Source organism: Rissa tridactyla, chromosome W (assembly GCF_028500815.1).
Source record: "Rissa tridactyla isolate bRisTri1 chromosome W, bRisTri1.patW.cur.20221130, whole genome shotgun sequence".
Taxonomy (NCBI): domain Eukaryota; kingdom Metazoa; phylum Chordata; class Aves; order Charadriiformes; family Laridae; genus Rissa; species Rissa tridactyla.
In genome coordinates this window covers 14,716,170-14,740,016 of record NC_071496.1, presented here as the reverse complement: position 1 = coordinate 14,740,016, position 23,847 = coordinate 14,716,170, and the positions used below count along the sequence as shown (strand labels likewise).

The 23,847-nt window shown below is 46.4% G+C and overlaps 1 protein-coding gene across 34 annotated transcripts in view; it reads right to left on the bottom strand.

The window, feature by feature from the left end:
* The window catches only part of LOC128902031 (CUGBP Elav-like family member 4), a 684,112-nt gene that overhangs the window by 21,690 nt on the left and 638,575 nt on the right, over window positions 1–23,847 (bottom strand). For 8 of the 34 annotated variants that reach the window (XM_054184356.1, XM_054184335.1, XM_054184336.1 and 5 more), the window contains 3 exons: window positions 11,259–11,324; window positions 9,529–9,609; window positions 4,615–4,698 (listed from right to left, as the gene is read on the bottom strand). In XM_054184356.1, coding sequence (XP_054040331.1) covers window positions 4,615–4,698; window positions 9,529–9,609; window positions 11,259–11,324 — 231 coding nt within the window. Of the gene's footprint in view, window positions 1–4,554; window positions 4,699–9,528; window positions 9,610–10,414; window positions 10,420–11,258; window positions 11,325–23,847 lie in introns of all 34 variants that reach the window. The other 26 variants (XM_054184348.1, XM_054184350.1, XM_054184352.1 and 23 more) reach the window with 6 other exon arrangements.

Below are 23,847 nucleotides of genomic sequence, written 5' to 3'. Positions count from 1 at the left end.
TTAGAGAGAGATGTCTTTTTTATTATTAAATGAGAAACTGCCAGATTTGGCAGGGCATGTTGGAGGCACATTGTGAGCAGGTGCTGAGCATTGTTTTCCTAATGTACCTCAGGGTCTGTTGTTCTACTCCTATGTCTTATGGAGTGCTGCCAATACACTTTAGACCTGATCTGCAGTGCCCCTGGTCCCAGGGCCCTGAATAGCTTTGATGATGTCCCAGTCTCTTGATGTTTCTGTTCTTTCTGTTTCAGCTTCCAGGTTGAAACTCTGTAGACCATCACGACCTGCCTGCTGCCTTGCATCTCCCACCCCACCTTTCTGCTTCCACACTGAGGTCTTGAACTGCCACAATGTGTTTTTAATAACATAACAGAAGCTCTACCCAACCCTCAGCTCTTCTCCTGAGCTTCACTCCCTCCTGTGTCCAGTCCTCATTCCTCACTGCTTTTCTTGCCTTTAATCCCTCTCCCCTGTTTCTTTTCACAAGCTAGGAGCCAGAAGTTTAGTAGGGAATAGAAATATTTAACAGTGAAGGTAATTAACTACTATGACCCTCATCAAATGGTATTATCTTCTCTCTTTTGGCATCTTCAGAGAAGACTGGATGTTTTTCCAAATGGGGTGGCCCACTAGCAACTTTCAAGTGGACTCCCTGCAGGAATCTGGAATGAAACTCGATGTCCATGTTGTACCAAGAGTCAAATAAGATGTTTCCTTTAGGCCATATAAACCTATGGTCCTAAGAAGCCCTCATAGTTTTTAGTCAAAGCTAGAATGCTTCTTGCTACATTTATGTGTGACATGTCAAAAAGGGGTGGGACATCCCTACTGCCAGTGTGAAAGTCCATCTGAAATGCATTGAAAAGGAGAAAAACATCCAGTAGTTGCAGTTGCTCACACCTGGAGTGTCAGACCATGTCGAGCTGAGTAGAGGGAAACCATGGTGTCTCTGTGGGCATAGGAGAGGTTCTTCACAGCATCCTGGAGTCATTGTCCCATGGGAAGAAACTGAAGCTGCCACACCAGCGGGTATGGGGAACAGGCACATGCCAAGGAGACACATGTGGGAAACAAGGAGGGCATGGAGCAGAACTGGCCTGACAGTGTCTGCTGCTCAGTGGCGTGCAAGGAGTCAACAGAGCCAGGTGCTCACTGCTCTCAGAAAGAGGTGACTGGATGAATGAATTTCCAAGTGCACCAGTAAAGCAATTCCTCCAACTTCAATTTATCTATGTTTATTTGACATCTTGGGGTAAGCATTTGGCCTCTGCTGCTCCATCTACATCCTCATTTTTCTAATTTCTGTCATATCTTCCTAATTAATATTGCCCAAACCTATCCTTTCTTTCTTCTCTGTTAAAGCATTTTCCTAGAACACGTCTGTCTGTATTTCACTAATTTAACGTCTTCAAATGCCTTCTTAAAATGTATCTTGTGTGACAACAGTGAACGCTCCTGAAATTTGGACTGTATTGTAGCATCACCCTATAACATAGGTAGAGTTAGCCATGTGTGAGCAGCATGAAAAATGGCTCTTCTCACATTGACTACTTGCCTTATCAGCCTTAATAGTGTCATTTTACTGGAGTTTTCTTTTTGCCTTGAAGTATTTTCTATTCCCATGGAAAAAAGCATGGTGACATTTTTATTCATAATTTTTTTAAGTTTGTCTAAAGTGGGACTTCTTGACAATTTCTTGATAACCTGGGGCTAGACTGTTACAGCAATTTACTTGGGCTCTGTATCTCTATCCAGAGATACATTTTAAAAGGTCATATAATGGTGGAATATCTTTCTGGGGCCAGACAGAATTGTCCCCACAGGCTACCAGTTGGAGAGATCTAGCTGGGTTAAAAAAATACAAATGCTATGTTTTTACATGTTGAGTTTTGGGAAATGTTTAAGCAGGTAAAGGAAAGCTTTTTCTTATTTTCAAAGTTAACAAAAGCCCTTCTTTTCCTTTAGGAAAAAGTATTTTTTTTTTTAAATTGACTTTCTGAACAAAAAATGATAATCAGCACCTGCTTCACAGAATCACAGAATCGTAGGGTTGGAAGGGACCTCTGGAGATCATCTAGTCCAACCCCCCTGCCAGAGCAGGGTCACCTAGAGCAGGTGCAGGGTCACCTAGAGCAGGTGCAGGGTCTCCCAGTAAGACTCAATATTAAGAAAAATTTCTGCTCAGATCCCTTCAGTGGACTTAACAAAACAAATGAAAAGCCAGACCCTGCCTACCCTGGGGCTTGCTCGGACTTGTCCCACTACCCCAAACTTGCTGTGTCACGATGACTGTGCTAAACCAAGCTCTGACCAAGCAACAAAGGTAGGAAGAGCTCATATGACGACCGTGTTAAACAACAATTAGCTGGGCAAAGGCCACCGTCATGCTGATTGGTCAAGCTACAGACCGACCTAGACTATAACTGGTACGGTGACCCACCACAATTGGGAACCGGGACCCCCACCACCATCACGACTTGAGAACCATGGATCAATGGGACACTGCTGAATTCCAGAGGACTGTTGAGATGCTGTCAGGCCTCTGGTGGTGACTATACTCTTGCTATGCTCCGTAATATTGCTTCTCCTTTCTGCCTTTCCTCTACTTCTGCCTTTCCTCTATCGCTCGTCTCAGTGACTATTGCTGGGGAATAACAATAAACCTGCAGTGAGTGGCATCTGGCCTCATTTCTGTCTTAATCTCACACTTGGAATCATTGCAAACCTCTCCTGGGCCCAACGTAGTTGGACCAGGAGGTAACAGAGCTAAGAGGAGATAAGGTGAATACCTGTCCAGAAATACTCTCCCTTACTGGACTTGTCTCTCATTTCACTTCTCCATTTATCTTTGGTCTTTCCACTTGTCAATATGTGGAGAACCAGGCTCAGTAGTCCCCTAAATATTTATGATAGGAATGGCAATTTCATTGCCAAATGTCCATTTCTAACCTGTGGGTATCCTTGGAGCATTAGTTTTCAATGTCACCTAGAGCTGTGCTGGTCTGCTCATCTTGTTATGAGCTTTTATATGGTTAAAGCACTAAAAAGCAGGTGGCCGCTGGAGAGAATGGGACTACTTCATAATTCCTCATTCGAATTTCCCAACTGCCCCTTCACACCAAACTCTTTTGTCCTTCATTCCTCTAGTGATTGAGAGTGCAGAAACCCAATGACTACTGGTGAAGGGGAACGCTGTGTCCCCTTACATCAGGGGACAGGGGAAAATAGCCCTTTCAGGTCCTCTGTGAATGGGCAGGAGGAACTGTGCATAGAGAAGGGGCATGAAACTCTTGGAAGTACTGACATGCACCAAAGCTAGTAAGGGATGAGGTAAGAGTTTTAGGAGGTGGGCTGTCCAGGAGAGGAAGGGGAAGGCAGCATGGAAGGGAAGCATAGTGTGGAGACTGAAAGTGGCTTTGAAATCAAATGAAACTCCAATAAGTCTTAACTCTGAAAGTTTGCGTGAGAATGTCCAGATCAGCTGCAAGTAACAGGAAAAGAAAAGCAATAGTTTGTCCCATTGCACTTCTCAGGGAAGGTCTGCAAAGAGCGCAGGATGGTGGAGAACCAGAAATTGCACATCCCAGTGGTAGGCACATGGATGGGGGAGATTCCCTGTCCACCAGGTGGGATGGGATCAAATGTGGCAGGGTCCCCATACTGCTGCACTGCCAGAAGGGACCCTTCACAGCAACACCTTTGCAAACAGCGGGATCCCACTAAGACACCATGCACACACACATCACCACATGGCTGTTGGCTGGCCGAGTCCTCCATTTGTGGGTGCAGCTCAGGGTGTCCCTAGCTGGTGGCTCACAGGCAGCTGAGGCTGTGCTCTTTCCATGCTCCAGCTGGTGGGTTGAGCCAGTAGCGAGGCCAGAGCTGCGTGAGCATGGTGCAGCTTTCAAACTCGGCCTCTTAGCATGTCCTGTCAGCTGAGGCACAGGGTTAGCTCGGTCTATCAGTATCTACTGTGGTGCTGGCTCAGGTCCAGCAGGCTCAGAGCATGGCTGCCTGTGGTCCACCGAACAGCCATCCCCCCAGAAGACTAGGCTTTCAGCTGATGTTCAGCCCCTTGCAGTCTAATGCATCACAGCTGCTGGAAAGCTGCCCCCACAGCTCTGTCATCCCTTCAAACCCATGACTTGTTTTTCCTTTTCCTTAGGTACAGAAATTCCCCTTCTGCCGCATGCTCCCTCTACTGACCTCGTCAGTATTTCACCTACCCCCCCATCCCCCTCCATTTTGCTCCAGGTGCTTTAGTCTTTTCTGTACCCTCCTCAGCTCCCCTTCCAAGGAGGGAAATTTTCCACCCCACCACCAGCAGCTGCAGCACCCTGCTGCTGGGCAGATGCCAAACCTTCACCTCTAAGCAGCGCACACAACTCTGAGCATGAGACAATTAGGAGAGAAAGAGGGAAGGGGGAAAGTATCGACAGGAGTAAATTGAGAGAAATCATGAAGCTTAAGCAGAAAGCAAGCAGTTTGAAAGGTAAAGTATTCAGAGAAAGCCCTTTCCTGGATGAATCTAATTGTTTTGTTATCTTTACCCACCAAAGCATTTACTTTGGTTTGTCGCCCGATCCACAAACACTTTCGAGGAGATGATATTACCGAAAGGCAGGAACATTTGCATCAGCTCAGCATCCCCAAACTCCTGTGGCAGATGGTAGATAAACAGGTTACAGCCCTCTGGTCCTATCAAGAGAAAAAGATGACCCATGAATGGAGAGAAATAGGATATGAGAAAGCACATGGTGGAGATTTACTTTGCCATCCCTTATCTCTGACTGGTGAGGGGTCACCTCTAGGAAGAAGCCTGTAGTCTCAGAGGAATGGACAAAGCAGAAGACCAGGAACTCAGAAAGTCACCTAGGGGCTATGCTAATTTCATTAACCTTCCCAGGACTGACATCAGGATAAAATCTGGAGGCAGAGAAATACAGCAACACATGTGGCCATGGAAAGACAGAATGGAGGAATAAGAACAAAAAGAATGAAAGAATGAAGTTCATAGTTTTTCTTTGCTCCTTATAACCTCATTTAATCTGTAGAGTTTTGGGTGACCCACACTAACCCTTGCCTTTTCTCAATGTCTGCATGCAGAAGTTTCATTATCCTTCTTGTGTCTGTGTGAGGACTGCGATAACAAGTAGAAAAATATGCACAAACCCACAGGCTTATTTTGTTTTGTAGAATTTTACATTCAGCCCCCCATTTTGACTCAGCCTGAAGACTCCCCTAAATCTGGACAGTTTGGCTGTGTCCCCCATTCTAGAGGGTTCTGCAAGAGAGACTACAGATGTATTTAAATCTAAATTACTAAACAAGAGGAATTGCCTTTTTTGCCTCAGTGCTGTAACACATATTCTTACAGACTTCAGAAGGTGCTTGGAAAAATATCCAGAGAAGAGTCTTTAGTTGGAATATGCAGTTTTGTTAAAGTAGAGACCCTCAGAAAACGTTCTGCTGAAATTGTATTTTGGGGCAGAAGAGGGAGAATCTGCCTCTGATCAAATAGCCTAGAATGAAACTTTTCAATGATGTGACTTATTTTTAAGCACATGGTACTTGAGCAAAAATCAAAAGGGAACAGGTGTGTCCAAGTGGTTTTGTTGAAAAAAATAAACATTTAAACCCCTTACAGTGTTCACTGGCAGAAAACAGTATCGTTTGAGCAGGCAGGGATTGCTTTTTTCATGATCTTATTTCCAAAGGTACTTTCAGCTGATGCCCAGCTCTGCACTGATCTTGACAGGTAACTCCAGCTCTGCTTTACTCACGGGGGTTGAGATGAAGTGGTACAGTGAGTGTTCCTTGCTGTGAGCGTAAGAGGACTGAGGGAAATAGGGTTTCCTCTTTCCTCCCAGCCTATGTGCCTACAACCCTGTGACCTGACTCAGCCAACTTTCCCCCATGTACATCTGGGGCACAGTGTGGGGAAGGAAAGGGTTTTTTTAATACTCTCATTTTCTTCATCAGGGCATAATTATGGTGTCATAACACAGCAAATTACAACTTTGACTTTCCTGTTAGGGAGAGGAGTTTGCCTAGATGCTTCCACCTTTTGTTAGCCATTACTCACCCCCCCTGGCTGTCAGAAGTACAGCGAAGTCAGGATTCTGACAGATGCCCATTTAAAGCTCATTAAAATTCCTGTGCCTCAGCCTGATCGAAGTCACAGGCTCTCCACATTTCATTTTGGATTAATGGAAAATGAAGCTGTAATGAATATTTGCTAAGCACAATTTTCCCCACTAATTTGCTAAAAGGACTGTCATGAAGGAACAGCTGATCCTTTGCAACTTGTGCATTTCCTAGAGGTCATGAGGATAGTAACAGGGTTTCTTCCAAATGGGGGGGATAGTGGTATGGTGGGATAATTAACTAATTAGGCACCCGATCATCTGCTTAGCTAAATTACTTTTGAACCTCAGTGGCCCACAATCAGGCTCCCCTATTTCATATCAAGCTTTTCCATCTTCCCCCCAACTCTCATCTGCCTCTTCCTTAGTCTCCTCACTGAGCAACTATCCTTTCTTCAGTCCTTTTTGCAGTTCATTTCCACACAATGTGGAGTTATTGGCACGATAAACTAGATATGAAACAGTCTGAAAGTGTTAAACAAATAGTGACCCCCTTAGGTATCTGTTAGAATTGAGAAAATTCTGCCCAGGGGAAGACCATGGTCCAGAGTAGCAGGGAAAAATTCATTCCTTCATCTGAACATGCCCCAGAGCACTTCTGCTGTGGGATTTGAGATCCACTTTATAATAGAATGGGTAAAATCTTGGCTTTGCTGCAATTAGTGGCAAAATTCCCACTGACATCACCAGAGCCAGCAGTTTGCTCTGTAAAACTGGCAAATTCTTTAAAAAAGAATGACATACCGCTTAGAGATATAGTTTAGTGATAGTTTTTGTCAGAGTTAGGTTGATGGTTGGACTCAATGATCTGAAAGGTCCCTTCCAACCTAGGCAATTCTATGATTCTATGATTCTAAGAGCTAAGATAGTTCTCAGTGCACACATGCAATGAGTTATAAAGGATTCGATCAGGATCACCGGTGCAAGAGGAAGATCACAGCTGGTATGGCAAAACCTTAGTGAAGACTCCAACTATCTTGTTGGAGAGAAAGGTCTTGTTTTGGACTGAGTTAATGGATTGTTGGAGATCAGTATACTTGGCAGTTCAGGACTGAATACAGTACTAAAATTATTTACCACACACTTTGGTTTTCAAAAGGGCTGTAAGTCAGCTCGAAATCTAATCTTCATGACACATTATGAGAAGAGAATCAAGGTTCATTTCTACCCTGACATCTACCGTGGTTTTATGGCTTTAAGTTATAGATATTTCTGTTCATTAATACACAAGAAGCACAGATAGCCTTGATTCAGACAAAAAGGAAAGGAAAAAATTTAAGGAACACACAGTTTATGAATGGTCTGTAAATTACAGGCAAACCATGCTGGATAATGGAAAAACCCATGATTGAGGGCACAGAAGCACATGGTAGAGAACTCTGTGGTGGGTCCATGTTGATTTGGCTTGATTAGACCTGAGCTGCTAAGCCATTGCTCTGCCCATGCTCCTCACCCTCCAGTTCATTGTTAGTTTTTTAGCATGGGGGGAGCCCCAGACTCAACCTATCCCTGGGTGTCCACTGGCAATATGGGTAAATATATACCCATGCTGACATCAGCTATCTATCATTGCATCCCCAACACCAGGAATCAGTGTCATAAGGAAAGGCTATGACTAGACTGCTCTTCCAACAGTAATTAAAAATGGTCTGTTCTGCAAGGTTGTATGAAGTTATCCTGCAGCCCTTTGGTCAGCTACACACCTCACCTCTACAGCAAATACTCAGAGGCTAGAATTTCATTGCCTTTTCTGCATCTGCTTGCTATTCAGTCCCCAGTATGTTTGAGCACAGGGCAGATGAGTCACTAGCCTGAGGACACCGGGAACAGCAACATGCATTGGACTGGTGGTTCATCTCATATATCTGGCCCTCAACCATTCTCAATATCAGCTGCTTACAGGAAGGAGTGAGGAGTTATGAGATATAACTTGTCCACTGGATGACACACCCTCAACCCACAGAGACACACCATACCTTGCGAACAGAGGTCTTTGGGCAGTGGGTCTTCAAAGTGTGCACAATAGCTATCCCTTGCTTCTGATGGTTCCTGGCACAATGCTATGCTGAGCAATGATCTGCTTGCCATTTTGTCCTGTGCTTAATCTAGCTCCAGTAAGTAATAAAAAGCAAAGTCCTTCAGCATGGGGGAAACATCTCTGTAATGATACGTTAGGTCTGTGCATCTGTTCTCACAGCAGGGACATGTACTAGAGCTAATCAGGAGCTGGAAGTTGTGTTCCTCAGGAAATTCCGACATCAGAAAAAAATTAATTCCAAATTAGATCAAAATGACTACATTTATAATTTTCTTACAAAATGACATTTCCCCCCCAAAGTAGTTCTAGGCCATCAGAATTTTTTAGTTTGATAGTGTAATCTTGATTAATTTCATTATGACTGTTACACTATATTAAAATATTAAATATCATTATATATATAAAATAATATGAATAGCACAGTATATATATGAATTAGTGATCTAATAGAGGATAAAAGTTGAAATGTAGTTATTTAAAATGAGGGTCTCTACACAAAGCTGAAGCACCTGACTTAAATGCCTCACTTAGGCAAGCAGTCCCCTCTTCTTGTCAAAAGGGAGCAGTGGACTCCCTGGAGGACAACTGGGACTACCCGAGTGGGTTGCCCCTGAGGATCCCACTGCTCCTCACTGACTGTAAAGGGAACATTAAATATCATGGTTGTCTCCCAAAACATTTACATGCAATAGTGGGAGATTCACCTCTCATTACTTTTCATGTCTCCAGTGAAGCCATCCAGTCCTGCAGACTAGATAATCCAGTCATTGTAAAGAAATAGGTACTTTTACTATATGATTTGTCTCATTCTGATACAGAGATTCTGCTCTAAAAGGGCTGATTTCTGTTTCCAGATTATCAAAGGAGGCTGAAAGGACTAGATCAGCTCCTCTAAATAGCAGGTCCTTGTTCTCTAAATAGCAGGTGTCTGAAATTACATTGATGGCTTCTAATTAAGGGCCACCAAAGCTTTCTTTCCTATTAAATTCTTTATTCCAATGTAATTGCATTTTTATCCACATTCTTGTTGCTTGTCTTGAACACAAACCCCCACTGGACATTATTGCCTTTGTTGCTAGCAGGTCTTTCCATGGCCCGTGCACATCAGCATGGTCTCCTCCCTGGGGACTGAGGAGATCTCAGCAGCAATTCCCCATGAGGGTGTTCCTGCATACTACTGTTTGTGCCAATGATGCTGTGCCACATGTGGAAATGGTGCAAAGACTCAGTGGACCAGGGATTCAAAGTAATCGGGTGTTTAATGGATACTCTCTAGGTGTATGAAGAGGGGAACCAATGTGATGGGGATGGCGTGCTGGGGCCATTTACAGCCCATTTACTCACCTTCTCTCTGTTGCTGTGGGATCATGGTAGGCAGCTGTGGGAACGCTTGGCTAATCTGGCCATAAGCAGCAGGATAAGCAGCTATAGGAGAAAGAAAGGGAGAGAAGAAAGATGGACAGAATTCAGTGCTGGGAAGCAAGGAGCTTTCACTCCAAACCATTATACCAAGCTAGAGGTGGGCTTTCCCCCTGCATTTTGGCTCTGTGAAGGGCCATCTTGTGCAGCCTGAGATGTGGCAGAAGCACAATGGTCATGTCCCAGGAAGTGCCACATAGCCCTGAGCACCCACCCTCCCTTCAGCTTTGTCAGCAGTAACACCGGCGACAGCCATGCGGTGTAAATGGAGGTCTCTGCTGAGATCTCTCCCAGCAGAATGCGTAACCACCCCAGATGGTACCACAAACACATTAATTCACGAGCTCAGCACGTTGATGCCCATGCTGACAGCCACACAAAGAGTGCATGCACACATTTCCCTGCGTAATCTCTCTTACACCCTGATTAATTCACATGCTCATAAAAACTGTTCACACGTGTGTTTCCTTACTTACTTTAACCTTCGTATGCCCACATACATATAGGCACAGTTGTACATACACTCTCGGATACACATTTTCTTTCATGTCCATAGAGACTTCCTCTCTCTCACATAAACACATTGGAAACGGTGTGCAGCAATTAAACAATTTTCCCCACCTCAGCTCCCCCACCAAGCAGACAGTGCCACAGATGGTAGATGATGTGCCTTGCTGCTAAAAATAGAGTATGGGTCGCCTGTGAGCCCAGAGAGAGGGGGATAGGGGCCATGTGTGTGCAGAGGGGTTAATTAACAGCTCAAAGGGTTGAGCTGCTTCTCATCTATCAAACCTCACAAGCAATAAATGACAATAACTAAAACACTAGCAAATGAAGCCCTACATGGAGAATTAAATTAAGTTTCCAGATACAGCATTGACATGAGATAATAGCCATTCCTCAGTGGGAGCCCATGATTGCTCCAGTAACCACAGGAAATAATGACTTTGGGGTGGCAGCTTCCTCACAACATTGGCCATGGACACCTCGTGAGGGGAGGCTGAACACAGCAGGGTCGTGGTCTGCACCAGGTCACTTTGGCTGGTGTCAGTCCATCAAACGCAAAGGAGCTGCTCAGTGTACAGGGTGGCGTGAGTGGAGGCTGACCCATTGGGAACTGTGGAGAAAGCCGATGGGAAGCCAGGAGTATGTCTGCATAGCTCCTAAGCAAGCCTCAAGCTAACTAGATGGGGTATGGCCAGTGTAGATACACCCTAAAATATGGGTATGTGCAGACATATCATACCCTGCCAGGCACAGCAGCAGTGGCTCTGCAGGGTCTGGTTGCCCATCTCCCCTCCTCACTGCAGCACTCAGGAGACCTGTTATAGAAAGTGTCCTCCAAATCTGTGGCCTGATTTTGCACTTGTGCACTACTAAGCAGACTAGACCTGGTCCTGCCAGTGAAGCTGCACCAAGGTACAGGTCAGTGAGAGCTGTTCCCTGGGGAAAGGGAGGAGGTTGTCTCCTTAGGGAGAGAAGACCCTGGGCTTTTTGTTTGTTTTCACAAGAAGCGCAAATTTAATCTGAGAGTCTGTGGCCCCCAGCTTGCCCCTGTATCAGGAAACATCTCCCCACAGCCCCTTCAGGCATGTTCAGAGATTAAAAGCTTTAGAAAAGAGAAAGGTTTATTAGGAGAAAGTGTTAATACTAACGGCCTGCATACTGCTGCACTCGAGCGTAGGCTTGCTGCAAGGGGTCTGCTGCAGTGGGGCTCTGTGCTGTGGAGACACAAGAGAGAGAAGGAATTAAGGGGTTAAAACATGACAGGCCCTTTCCCTTTCTCTTCCCTCATCAATATGTTGTGTGAGACAGACAGATCCAGGGGCTTAAGGTCCCAGAAGAGGAGCAGCTTGCGCCAGGACTGACACTGTGCTAGGTGCTGTGCAAACTCAGATCTCAGTGACAGCAAGTCACATGAAACTTTCAATCAGAGCAGAAAACAACAGGGGCATAGCAGGAGGAAGGAGAAGAGAACAAAGTAGTGGCTCCTGCCATCCCAACATCCCTTCGAAGGACTGTGTTGCTGCCAGGCAGCCCCCTGTGAGAGAGGAGATGCTGCCTGGAGAGGAGGGGGACACCACTTGTCTGCTCCAGGGAGGGTGCTGTGAATCTCTGTGTAAGGCATGCAGTCCCTTGCTGGCTTCAAAGTGCATTTTCTCTCTTTACAACTGTGCAGTCCTCCCCCCTAAAACTGTTTATTTTTGTGAAATTTTGAAGTCTAGCAGGAGAACAGGGTGATCAGGCCCAGTCAGCATGGGTTCGTGAAGGGCAGGTCATGCCTATCAAACCTAATATCCTTCTATGATAAGGTGACCCACTTAGTGGATGAGGGAAAGGCTGTGGATGTTATCTACCTGGATTTTTGCAAAGCTTTTGACACTGTTTCCCACAGCATTCTCCTGGAGAAACTGGCTGCTCATGGCCTGGACAGGTGTACTCTTCGCTGGGTAAAAAACTGGCTGGATGGCCGTGCCCAGAGAGTGGTGGTAAATGGAGTTAAATCCAGTTGGTGTCCGGTCACAAGTGGTGTCCCCCAGGGCTCGGTGCTGGGGCCGGTTCTCTTTAATATCTTTATCAATGATCTGGATGAAGGGATCGAATGCACCCTCAGTAAGTTCGCAGATGACACTAAGGTGGGCGGGCGTGTTGATCTGCTTGAGGGTAGGTTGGCTCTGCAGAGGGATCTGGACAGGCTGGACCGATGGGCTGAGGCCAAGGGTATGAGGTTCAACAAGGCCAAGTGCCTGGTCCTGCACTTGGGTCACAACAACCCCATGCAGCGCTACAGGATTGGGGCAGAGTGGCTCGAAAGCAGCCCGGCAGAAAAGGACCTGGGGGTGTTGGTTGACAGCCGGCTGAATATGAGCCAGCAGTGTGCCCAGGAGGCCAAGAAGGCCAACAGCATCCTGGCCTGTATCAGGAACAGTGTGGTGAGCCGGACTAGGGAAGTGATCGTCCCCCTGTACTCGGCACTGGTGAGGCCCCACCTCGAGTACTGTGTCCAGTTTTGGGCCCTTCACCACAAAAAAGACATTGAGGTGCTGGAGTGGGTCCAGAGAAGGGCAACAAAGCTGGTGAGGGGTCTGGAGAATAAGTCTTATGAGGAGCAGCTGAGGGAACTGGGATTGTTTAGCCTGGAGAAGAGGAGGCTGAGGGGAGACCTTATTGCCCTCTACAACTACCTGAAAGGAGGCTGTAGAGAGGTGGGGGTCAGTCTCTTCTCCCAAGTAACAAGCAATAGGACAAGAGGAAACGGCCTCAAGTTGCTCCAGGGGAGGTTTAGATTGGATATTAGGAAACATTTTTTCACTGAAAGGGTTATTAAACATTGGAATAGGCTGCCCAGGGAGGTGGTGGATTCACCATCCCTGGAGGTGTTTAAAAAAAAGGGTAGATGGGTCACTTAGGGACATGGTTTAGAAGTGGCTTTTGTCAGGGTAGGTTAAAGGTTGGACTTGATGATCTTAAAGGTCCCTTCCAACCTCAGCAATTCTATGATTCTAAATACAACCAAAGCTAGTTAAGATTTTTTTTTCTTTTTCCCCTTTGGTTGATAGGGAGAGAAAAAGAGAGAGAGAGAAATGTGTTGGATAAGCTCGCTCTTTATCTGCAGCAATAAAATATTTAAAGCAAAGCTTGGCTGAACCTCCAGTCCAAATGTCACCTAATATTTCACTTCTTGTTATGAGTTTTATTTGTATTTATTGGTGCTGCACAGTTCTACATCTATGCAGTCCCTCCGGCTTCTTACTTGTAGAATGATCCCTTAGGGAGCTGCCACTTTCCCCTCCATCCCACCTTCTTCTTTCCTACAAGCACAGAGGTGTGGCTGTAGGCAAGGGCTTGGAGGATGCAAAAGTGTGGGTCTCTTCGAAGGAAATCTGGTGCCATTGACCTATCCAAGGAGAGACACTGACTGTATGCCAAAGTGTGGTGGAGGTTGGTAAACGTTAGTGTTACAGGCCCAAGGAACATGGACAAAGTCTTTTATTACAGATACAAATACCAGCTTGAACCTTAAGTTCAAAGATCACCATTGATCATGATGGAAGCTTGCAAGATCTTGTACTTTTCTCCCAAAATACAAGTATGAATGGTGAGAAGACCAAACTCTGAGGGGAAAAGCCCATTTAGCTAGCTTGGAGGGTTCTGTTCATTATGGGCGTTACTGGATGACAAGGACTTTGAGGCTGGGGTAGTCACAGGAAAAAATAAGTGAGATTTCAGTCTTAGGTTGGAATTTGTTTGACTGATTTTCTAGCTGACTTTTGGCAGGTCCCTCAATTTGTATGTATGTGAAATGGGGAATCACTGCCCTACTGTAAGGATTTTCACCCCTTGAAAAGGGATGTGAGGAGAATACATTAAAACCTGTGGGAGATCAGTGGAAGGCATAGTAGAGATGCAAAGTTATATTTTTAAAGAGTAGATGCTCCAGGAAACTGGAGGAAATGCTTGGAAAATATAAAAACTGTTTCCACTTATTCCTGCCTTCTTGAAGAAGGAAGCAACTAGTCTATTCTTTTTTAACCTCTGCTCAAAACTGTTTTCCTCTAAAAACAGAATGTTGAGCATATTGCTTCAGAATAAAACTGAACAGCTATGAAAGGTTGAGTGATACACCAGTTCCCACACCGCTTTGGGAGAATGGATCATAATAACTTAGACCCCCCCAAAATGACCAAGTCCTGTCAGATAGAAGATATCTCCTGAGGAATATGAGGGGACATGTGGTAAAGGGAGCAAATCTTTATAAGATAGCTATGGTTTTGCAGTCTGCAGTAAAGGAGATGATCTATCGTGTCTGCCCCAAAGGCAACTGCCCTTCCTTGGTTGCACTCATCTGTTTATAGAGCTAGAAGAAGAAATTGTCTCTGCTGCTTAGGAGATACACTCACAGCATTTCCTTCCTCTCCAGCTGAGGCTGGACTCAGGCATGCTCATTCTCTCTCTGACAATTAGCAATGACTGCCTCTTCATTGATACAAAAGAAGTCCCTGAGCAGTACCTGTCTGACTGTGGTCCTTTCCTTTATTCCTTGCCTTAGCTGGGCGCACATGGAAACTGACCACTCTCCCAGCTATAGCTGAGTCTAGGTCCTGAACAGGACCACCTGGCTCACTGCAGGGCTGCTCTCCTTACCCCATGTGTGGATATCTTACCTGCCTTTGGAGCCATACTCTGTCCTTTGTAAGTAAGCGATTATGCTTAGCAAATATACACTGAAAGTCATGGTTTACCTTTAAGATTAAATATTAAAACTGAACAAATGCTTTATTTAAAGGGTTTGAAACAACAGGCTTTTAAATGCATTCTTTTTCCCTCCCACATAAAGCTTTTAGAGTTTATTATTTTCCTGAGTCTTAACGACTTCTCAGCAAGGGTAGTACCTAACTGGATGTTTCTTTCTCAGGAGGCTGCCTTGTGCCCCAAATCACACAGAGAATTTCCTCCTGGCACACAGCACATGCAAGACAGTGGGAAGATTCTTTCCTGGTTTCAATCAGCTTTGCTCCAGGCTGGGAATCACTAACTTATAGGTAAAGAAGATGTGAGGTGACTGGTCTAACACACAGGACCCTAACACTGACCCAACCATCCCTGGACACTCTTGAAAAGGAGCAAGTTGAAAGCATCCCATGGCTGTAGGACTAGACAGCATGGGGAGGCAGCAACCCCTGGCTTGGGGCTCTGTGTTTTACTTGTAGTCTCATATCCTACCTTGGCTGTTTGCGAAAAGCGGTTGTGGTGAGTCACCCCCTGCAGGAATTTAACTTGACAGCTCTTAAAAAAAAAAGATCACCTTTGCTCACTGAAGAACTCGTCTTCCTTAGCTCGAAGAGTGTGTTAATTCAGCAAATGAAGATGTGACTTCAGTACAGTGGATGTGTCCATGTTGGCCAACATGGCCTATGAAGATGCAGGGACTCCAGGGCTGGCTAGGTACCCTGGCACGAAGCCAAGGTAGCTTGGGCAGCCATGAGCATATCTTCATGCTGCTGCTCACTCTGCCAGATGAATTAAACCTATTGAAGGGCATAACTGCCTGCGCTCCCAGCTGTAGTGTGGATGAAGCCAATGGCTGGTATCGATCCAGAAATCTCAAGACACAGATTAGACATTTGAGGAAGTTGCGGCCATGCTGTGTTCAGTAAAGTGACAGCCCTCCTACATACTAATGATCCATGAGAAGTTCAGCAAGGGCTCAGATGTATGAGGGGCTCATGATCCAGAGCCAATCTGCCCCAGGCGTTATGTGTGACTGTAGGCTGGAGCACACCACATGCTAAAATTCAAAGTGATGGGGAGACATGAATCATTTCTGTGTCTCAGCACAAGGAGACTATGAGGGAAGATTGCCTTATTCCTCCATAAAATACACATAACTTAACACAGTGTGCACCCCTGTGGCCTTCACACAGATCATACTGTGCTAAGGTAGGAGAGTTACCCTGTCTCATCCACCCTTTCTCCCCATCCAGATGGCCAGTGGTCTTAGTTACTGCAAATATTAGTTGAGCACAGGCATGCAGGGCTGGGAAGAGACCTCATCTCCTCTGCATGCTGTCTGCGCCAAGATGTAAGCCCCCTGTGTCCCAGAAGCTAAATAACTGAGTAAGGGCTGGTAAGAGCTATAGGGATATAGGAGACACTAGATGAGGGACATGAATATCATAAAGTACCTTAAAGGGGCTTTTGGACCAGAACTATCGCATCTATAAGTTGTAAAACCATCAAAAGACCTTGGATGTGCTGGTGACTATCTGTGCAAATGTGCCCATAGATAACATTTAAAATAGCTTTCCTTGTGGTCACACTCATGGATATCTTACGCCCAACATACAGATGTTTAAGAGATTAAACATGATGTAATAGAATCATAGAATTGCCTAGGTTAAAAGGGACCTTTCAGATCATCGAATCCAACCATCAACCTAACTCTGACAAAAACCATCACTAAACTATGTCTCCAAGCACCACGTCTACCTGTCTTTTAAATACCTCTAGGGATGGTGGCTCAACCACTTCCCTGGGCAGCCTCTTCCAATGCTTAATAACCCTTTCAGTGTAAAAATTTTCCCTAATATCCAATCTAAACCTCCCCTGGAGCAACTTGAGGCCGTTTCTTCTTGTCCTATTGCTTGTTACTTGGGAGAAGAGACCGACCCCCGCCTCTCTACAGCCTCCTTTCAGGTAGTTGTAGAGGGCAATAAGGCCTCCCCTCAGCCTCCTTTTCTCCAGGCTAAACAATCCCAGTTCCCTCAGCTGCTCCTCATAAGACTTGTTCTCCAGACCCCTCACCAGCTTTTTTGCCCTTCTCTGGACCCACTCCAGCACCTCAATGTCTTTCTTGTAGTGAGGGGCCCAACACTGGACACAGTACTCAAGGTGGGGGCCTCACCAGTGCCGAGTATAGGGGAACAATCATTTCCCTAGTCCCACTCACCACACTGTTCCTGATACCGGCCAGGATGCTGTTGGCCTTCTTGGCCACCTGGGCACACTGCTGGCTCATATTCAGCCGGCAGTCGACCAACACCCCCAGGTCCTTTTCTGCCAGGCAGCTCTCCAGCCACTCCTCCCCAAGCTTGTAACACTGCATGGGGTTGTTGTGACCCAAGTGCAGGACCTGGCACTTGGCCTTGTTGAACCTCATACCACTGGCCTCGGCCCATGGATACAGCTTGTCCAGGTCCCTCTGCAAAGCCTTTCTACCCTCAAGCAGGTCAACACTCCCACCTAACTTGGTGTCATCTGCAAACTTACTGAGGGTGCACTCAATCCCCTCGTCCAGATCATTGATAAAGATATTAAAGAGAACTGGCCCCAATACTGAGCCCTGGGGAACACCACTCGTGACCGGCCACCAACTGGATTTAACTCCATTCACCACCACTCTCTGGCCTGGCCCTGCAGCCAGTTTTTAACCCAGCAAAGAGTACTCTCGTCCAAGCCATGGGCAGCCAGTTTCTCCAGGAGAATGCTGTGGGAAACGGTGTCAAAGGCTTTACTGTGCACACTGAGTATCAGCTGGTGAAGTGAAAGAAGCAGAGAGGATCCTGAGAGGCCATAGGACAACTATCAATCATGTCAGCCCTGCTGAAGTCCATGTAGCCTTGCTGCTTTACAGAAGCTGAGGATCTGGCCTTGCCAGGGCAAACAGATACTAACAGTAACTTCATTTGGCAGCTCAGGGCAAGAGCCTTATCCCTGGACATCGTGTCTATATTAGTTTGATGTAATGACCCTAGGGATAAAGGGCCAAGGATGGGGGTGAAATCGGTAGCCCAGCTCAATTGCATCTACACGAATGCACGTAGCATGGGCAACAAATGGGATGAGCTGGAAGCCATTGTGCAGCAGGACAGCTATGATGTAGTCGCCATCATGGAGACGTGGTGGGATGACTGTCATGACTGGAATGCTGCGATGAATGGCTATAAGCTCTTCAGAAGGGACAGGCAAGGAAGGAGAGGTGGGGGTGTGGCTCTGTACATTAGGGAATGTTTTGATTGTATAGAGCTAGATTCCAGTGATGATAAGAAGTCGAGTGTTTATGGGTAAGGATGAAGGGGAAGGCAAATAAGGGAGATCTTGTGCTGGGAGCATGCTAGAGACCACCCGACCAGGATGAGGAGACAGATGAAGTATTCTATAAGCGTCTGGCTGAAGTCTCGCAATCGCCAGCCCTTGTTCTGGTTGGGGACTTCAACTTACCAGACATCTGCTGGAAATATAACACAGCAGAGAGCAGGCAGGCTAGGAGGTTCCTCGAGTGCATGGAAGATAACTTCCTGACACAACTGGTAGGTGAGCCTACCAGGGGAGGTGCCTCGCTAGACCTACTGTTCACAAACAGAGAAGGACTAGTGGGAGATGTGGTGGTCAAAGGTCGTCTTGGGGTAAGGAGGGGGGTTAGCAAAACCTCCACCTTGGACTTCCGGAGGGCGGACTTTGGCTTGTTCGGGACACTGGTTGAGAGAGTCCCTTGGGAGATAGTCCTGAAGGGCAAAGGGGTCCAGGAAGGCTGGACGCTCTTCAAGAAGGAGATCTTAAAGGCCCAGGAGCAGGCTGTCCCCAAGTGTCGCAAGTCTAAAGGGCAGGGAAAATGGCCAGCCTGGATGAACAAGGAACTTCTGATGGGACTACTTAGGAATAAAAGGAGAGTTTACCACCTTTGGAAGAAGGGACAGGCAACTCAGGAGGAGTACAGAGATCTCGTTAGGTTATACAGAGAGAAAATTAGGAAGGCAAAAGCCCAGCTGGAGCTCAACTTGGCCACTAACATTAAGGACAACAAAAAAAGCTTTTATAAATACATCAACAAAAAGAGAGCCAGGGAGAATCTCCATCCCTTACTGGATGCGGGGGGGGGGAAAGTTGCAACCAAGGACGAGGAGAAGGCTGAGATACTTAATGCCTACTTTGCCTCAGTCTTCAATAGTCAGACCAGCTATCCCCGGGGGTTCAGCCTCCTGAGCTGGAAGATAAGGATGGAGAGCAGAACAACCCACCCATAATCCAGGAGGAAGTAGTCAATGATCTGCTTCTGCGCCTAGACACACATAAGTCTATGGGACCGGATGGGATTCACCCAAGAGTACTCAGGGAGCTGGCGGGAGAGCTCACCAAGCCTCTCTCCATCATTTATCAACAATCCTGGTCAACAGGGGAGGTACCAGATGACTGGAGGGTAGCTAATGTGACGCCCATCTACAAGAAGGGTCGGAAGGAGGGTCCGGGGAACTACAGGCCTGTCAGCCTGACCTCGGTACCAGGAAAGATCATGGAGAGGATCATCTTGAGTGAGCTCTCAGGGCAACTGCAGGGCAGCCAAGGGATCAGGGCCAGCCAGCATGGGTTTAGGAAAGGGAGGTCCTGCTTAACCAACCTGATCTATGATTTCTATGACCATGTGACCCGCCTTCTGGATGCGGGGAAGGCTGTGGACATTGTCTGTCTGGACTTTGGTAAGGCCTTTGACACCGTCCCCCACAGCATTCTCCTGGAGAAGCTGGCGAATCATGGCATAGACAAGTGTCCTCTTTGCTGGGTTCAAAACCGGCTGGACGGCCGTGCCCAGAGAGTTGTGATTAATGGGGTGAAATCCTCTTGGTGGCCGGTCACCAGTGGTGTCCCTCAGGGCTCAGTTTTGGGGCCAGTTTTGTTTAATATCTTTATCAATGATCTGAATGAGGGGATTGAGTGCACCCTCAGTAAGTTTGCAGATGACACCAAACTAGGTGGGAGTGTTGATCTGCTTGAGGGTAGGAAGGCTCTACAGAGGGACCTGAACAGGCTGGATCGATGGGCCAAGGCCAACTGTATGAGGTTTAATAAGGCCAAGTGCCAGGTGCTGCATTTCGGTCACAACAATCCCAAGCAACGCTACAGGCTTGGGGAAGAGTGGCTGGAGAGCTGCCCAGCAGAAAAGGACCTGGGGGTGCTGGTGGACGGCCAGCTTAACATGAGCCAGCAGTGTGCCCAGGTGGCCAAGAAGGCCAACAGCATTCTGGCTTGTATCAGGAATAGCATGGCCAGCAGGAGTAGGGAAGTGATCGTGCCTCTGTACTCGGCACTGGTGAGGCCTCACCTCGAGTACTGTGTTCACTTCTGGGCCCCTCTGTACAAGAGGGACATTGAGGTGCTGGAGCGTGTCCAGAGGAGAGCTACCAGGCTGGTGAGGGGTCTGGAGACCAGGTCATATGAGGAGAGGCTGAGGGAGCTGGGCATGTTTAGCTTTGAGAAGAGGAGGCTGAGGGGAGACCTCATTGCCTTCTACAACTACCTGAAAGGAGGTTGGAGAGAGGTGGGTGTTGGCCTCTTCTCCCAGGTGAATAATGACAGGACCAGAGGAAATGGTCTGAAGTTGTGGCAGGGGAGGTTTAGATTAGATATTGGGAAGAATTACTTTACTGAAAGAGTGGTCAGGCACTGGAACAGCCTGCCCAGGGAGGTGGTTGAGTCACCATCCCTGGGCAGGCTCCATCCCTGGTATTTAAGAAACGTCTAGATGTGGCGCTTCAGGGCATGCTCTAGTGGCAGAGATTGTAGGTTGTTTGTGTTTTGGTTTTTTTTTTGTGTGTGTGTGTGTTTATGGTTAGACTCGATGATCTCAAAGGTCCTTTCCAACCATGAAGATTCTATGATTCTATGATTCTATGATCATTTCCATATCTCCACGGGAAAAATTCTGCTTAGATACAATTGTCTCTTTGTGAGACAATCCTGGCCAAGATGCCACAAGGTGACTATGGCAGATAACCTTCCATAAACCTGGAGACATAAAACAAGCCAATGACCTACTATATGGCCATAAATATAAATTTGATGAAGGCAGCACTTATTCATTAGGGAGAAGTCAAGAAATGACTCCCAAGTCCTTCAAAGAAAGTAGATCTGTTAATGTCACTTTCCAAATCCTCTGCCTGATGCCAAAAACCAAGTATGATTTCACAAGTCAGCATGAAATACCAGTGCTTTAAAATTAACACCAGGAAGCTTTCTTATGACTGATATATCTCTAGATTGAAATCGAAATTTTTAAAGAAGTATTCATCTAGTGTTAGGCCCAACATTTAGCTTTTATCAAAGAATGAAACGATGGAGGCAGCAGAATTAAGTGTGTTGTTAAAAATAAATAAAATCAGTTTAAATGATGTTCTATAAAGAATCCCTCCTGAGATGCCAGTAACCCATTTACAGTGTCTGGCCAAGATGAGCTGTTATATGGGCGCCCCAGGTGAAAGTGGTTGTAGGGGACAGGGGGCTGGAGTCTGCTGTGATGGTCAGGGGTGTAAATCAGGATGAGCTGCACTGAAGCCAGTGGGGGTGGTGAGGAAAAAGGATGATGGTTACTGCCTAAGCCATCAAAAGGGGGCCCTCCATCCCCCTCAGTGGGGTATGGGACAGTGTCCTTGTCCCAGCTCGGGGTAAGAGAAAGCCAAGGAAATCTGCTCTCTGAAATCAGAGGGGCCCAGTACTTCTGAGAGACAAAAGTAGGGTCTGGCACATTTTGGGCCCCTAAGACACCCTGGGATTTAATTTTGGTGGAAGGATTCGGTAAACCTTACACCTATATGATATCCTCTTCACCCCCTGCTTCTGACTGCCTATGTATTTCCTGACAGATATGCTTTATTCCATCTATTTCACTCTATTTTGCAGTGCTGCTCCCTGCACAGGTCTACAAAAACATGTTATCACCCAGATCCACAGCTTTGTGCTCTGCCCCATCTACTCATTCCTTTCACTGTCCTGGAGGTATTTTGCACCTCTCCAGGAGCTGCAGCTTGGCCGCTGTCACCTCTGAGAGGCTGTATGGGAGAGGAGGACAATCAAAGAGAGGCAGTGCTGTTCAGTCAGTGTGGGGGAAATAAGATAATGACAGAAAAAAACCCAACTCTATGTGAAGGCCAGGATTAAAATAAATAAATAAATAACTGAGTAGGAGGTCTCTATTCACCTTCTCCTTAAATCCAATTTAAATCACTCTCTACACCTCTAATCTATATCCATAATTATATCATTTTGTACAACAAGCTCGTGAGACATCTTAAGAAATTTATGTAGATTAAAATTCATGGGTACCATAGTACAGATTCCATATTATTAAGACTGATTAGGACAGCTGATGCTGTGATTAAAGAAGCTGGCATTTACTGTTGTAATTAATTAGGTATTCAGACAGAACAATAACTGCAATAACAGAAAGAATGTGCTGGTCCAGCAGAAAAGAGAGACTGATCCTGTGTTTTATAGTCTTGTTTTACCATTTACGGGCTGGACACCACTCCGTCAAAGACATGTTGTCCCACTGTCTCTTCCCCTACACATCAAAGGAGCCAAGAAATCCGTGGCATTTGTGCCCTCTGCTCTTCTTGTCTGACATCTTTCAGGACTGAAATGTCAGGTGTGGGGTAAGTCAGTCCCTTTCTCTGCCTGCACAAGTGAAGCCCTGATCTTGCCCAACATCACTGGATGGCGTCTGTTGTGTTCGGGACTGATCCTGGGACCGACTGGCCCGGAGCAGCAGCCTGCCCATCAGCAGAGCTAATAGACAAGGCTGTCATATTAGCATGCCAGCAACTCCTCCTCTACAAAATTAGCTTGGGTAATTATAATAATTATAGATGGAGTTTGAATCCTGTCTCTGCTGGCAATGGGTGAAATTGGTTACTGCCTAATAGTTCTTTGTTGAGCCAAGGAAAATGAATTGATGGTCTCGGATCAGTTTCTACAGCACAGGAATTCACCCATGGGGGACACCTTTATTGCCAGTCTCAGTGGTGGCTTGGAAACATGTGGGCATAAAGGCTTGGCTGCCCATTCATATCGACAGCTAGTCCTCACCAGAGAGGGCTGGACCCCAAATAGAATATGAAGTGGAGCTTGCTGTCTTGCTTGCCCAGACATACCCACAGTGTAACCAAAGGGGAGTGGCGGGACCTCTGCTGTGTCGGCAGAGAGGAGAGAGAGAGATATTCCTGGCAGTGGTGAGGAGTCAGAAACAGAACCAGTAAATGAGGTGACATGTTTACAATGTATTATGAGCAACTGAGGGAACTTTGCTTTTGTATTCCTCAGCAACCTAAGCCCAGCCCAAATGCACTGAAGAACTCAGTATCCTGGAAAACATTCCCCATCTGAGGCTCCACAAAGCTGCCATATCACTGGATCCATTCCTGGCTCTGGTCAAGCTGGACATCCCTTGGCCCAGGAGGAATAAGTTTGTTTGGGAGCTGTTGGATGCTATGGTGTGTATTTCCACTTCTTCCTGGGCACATCACTGGGCAGAAGACCACAGAGCAGTCCTCACTCTTTTCTGGGGGCTCTGCTCTGTGCCTCCTTCCAGTTCCCTCATTTCACTGATCCTTTGACAGCCACTCCCTTCTCTATCTTGTTTGCTGCCCTTTGCTCTCCCCATTTTCTCATCTCTCCCTCCCCTTCTCTTCCCAAGGAGGCTTTATTTTTGGAGCGAGCATTTTATCCAGTCCCTCACAATGCAATCCAGTAGGGCAGGACCTGTTACTGGAGAGCAGAGCGCTGATGGTGTGAGACACAGCAGAAACCAGTGCAGATGGTCTCCACTGTTATTGTACATCACACACTGTTACAAAAGAGGCACTGGGCTCTGGGTGGCTAAGAAGCTTTGGCTGAAGAGCTCAGTCCCTCTTAGTATGGCTAATGTGGAAATGGCAAATACTCTTGGGCTGCTGCAAGAAGTGACTCATCATGGCA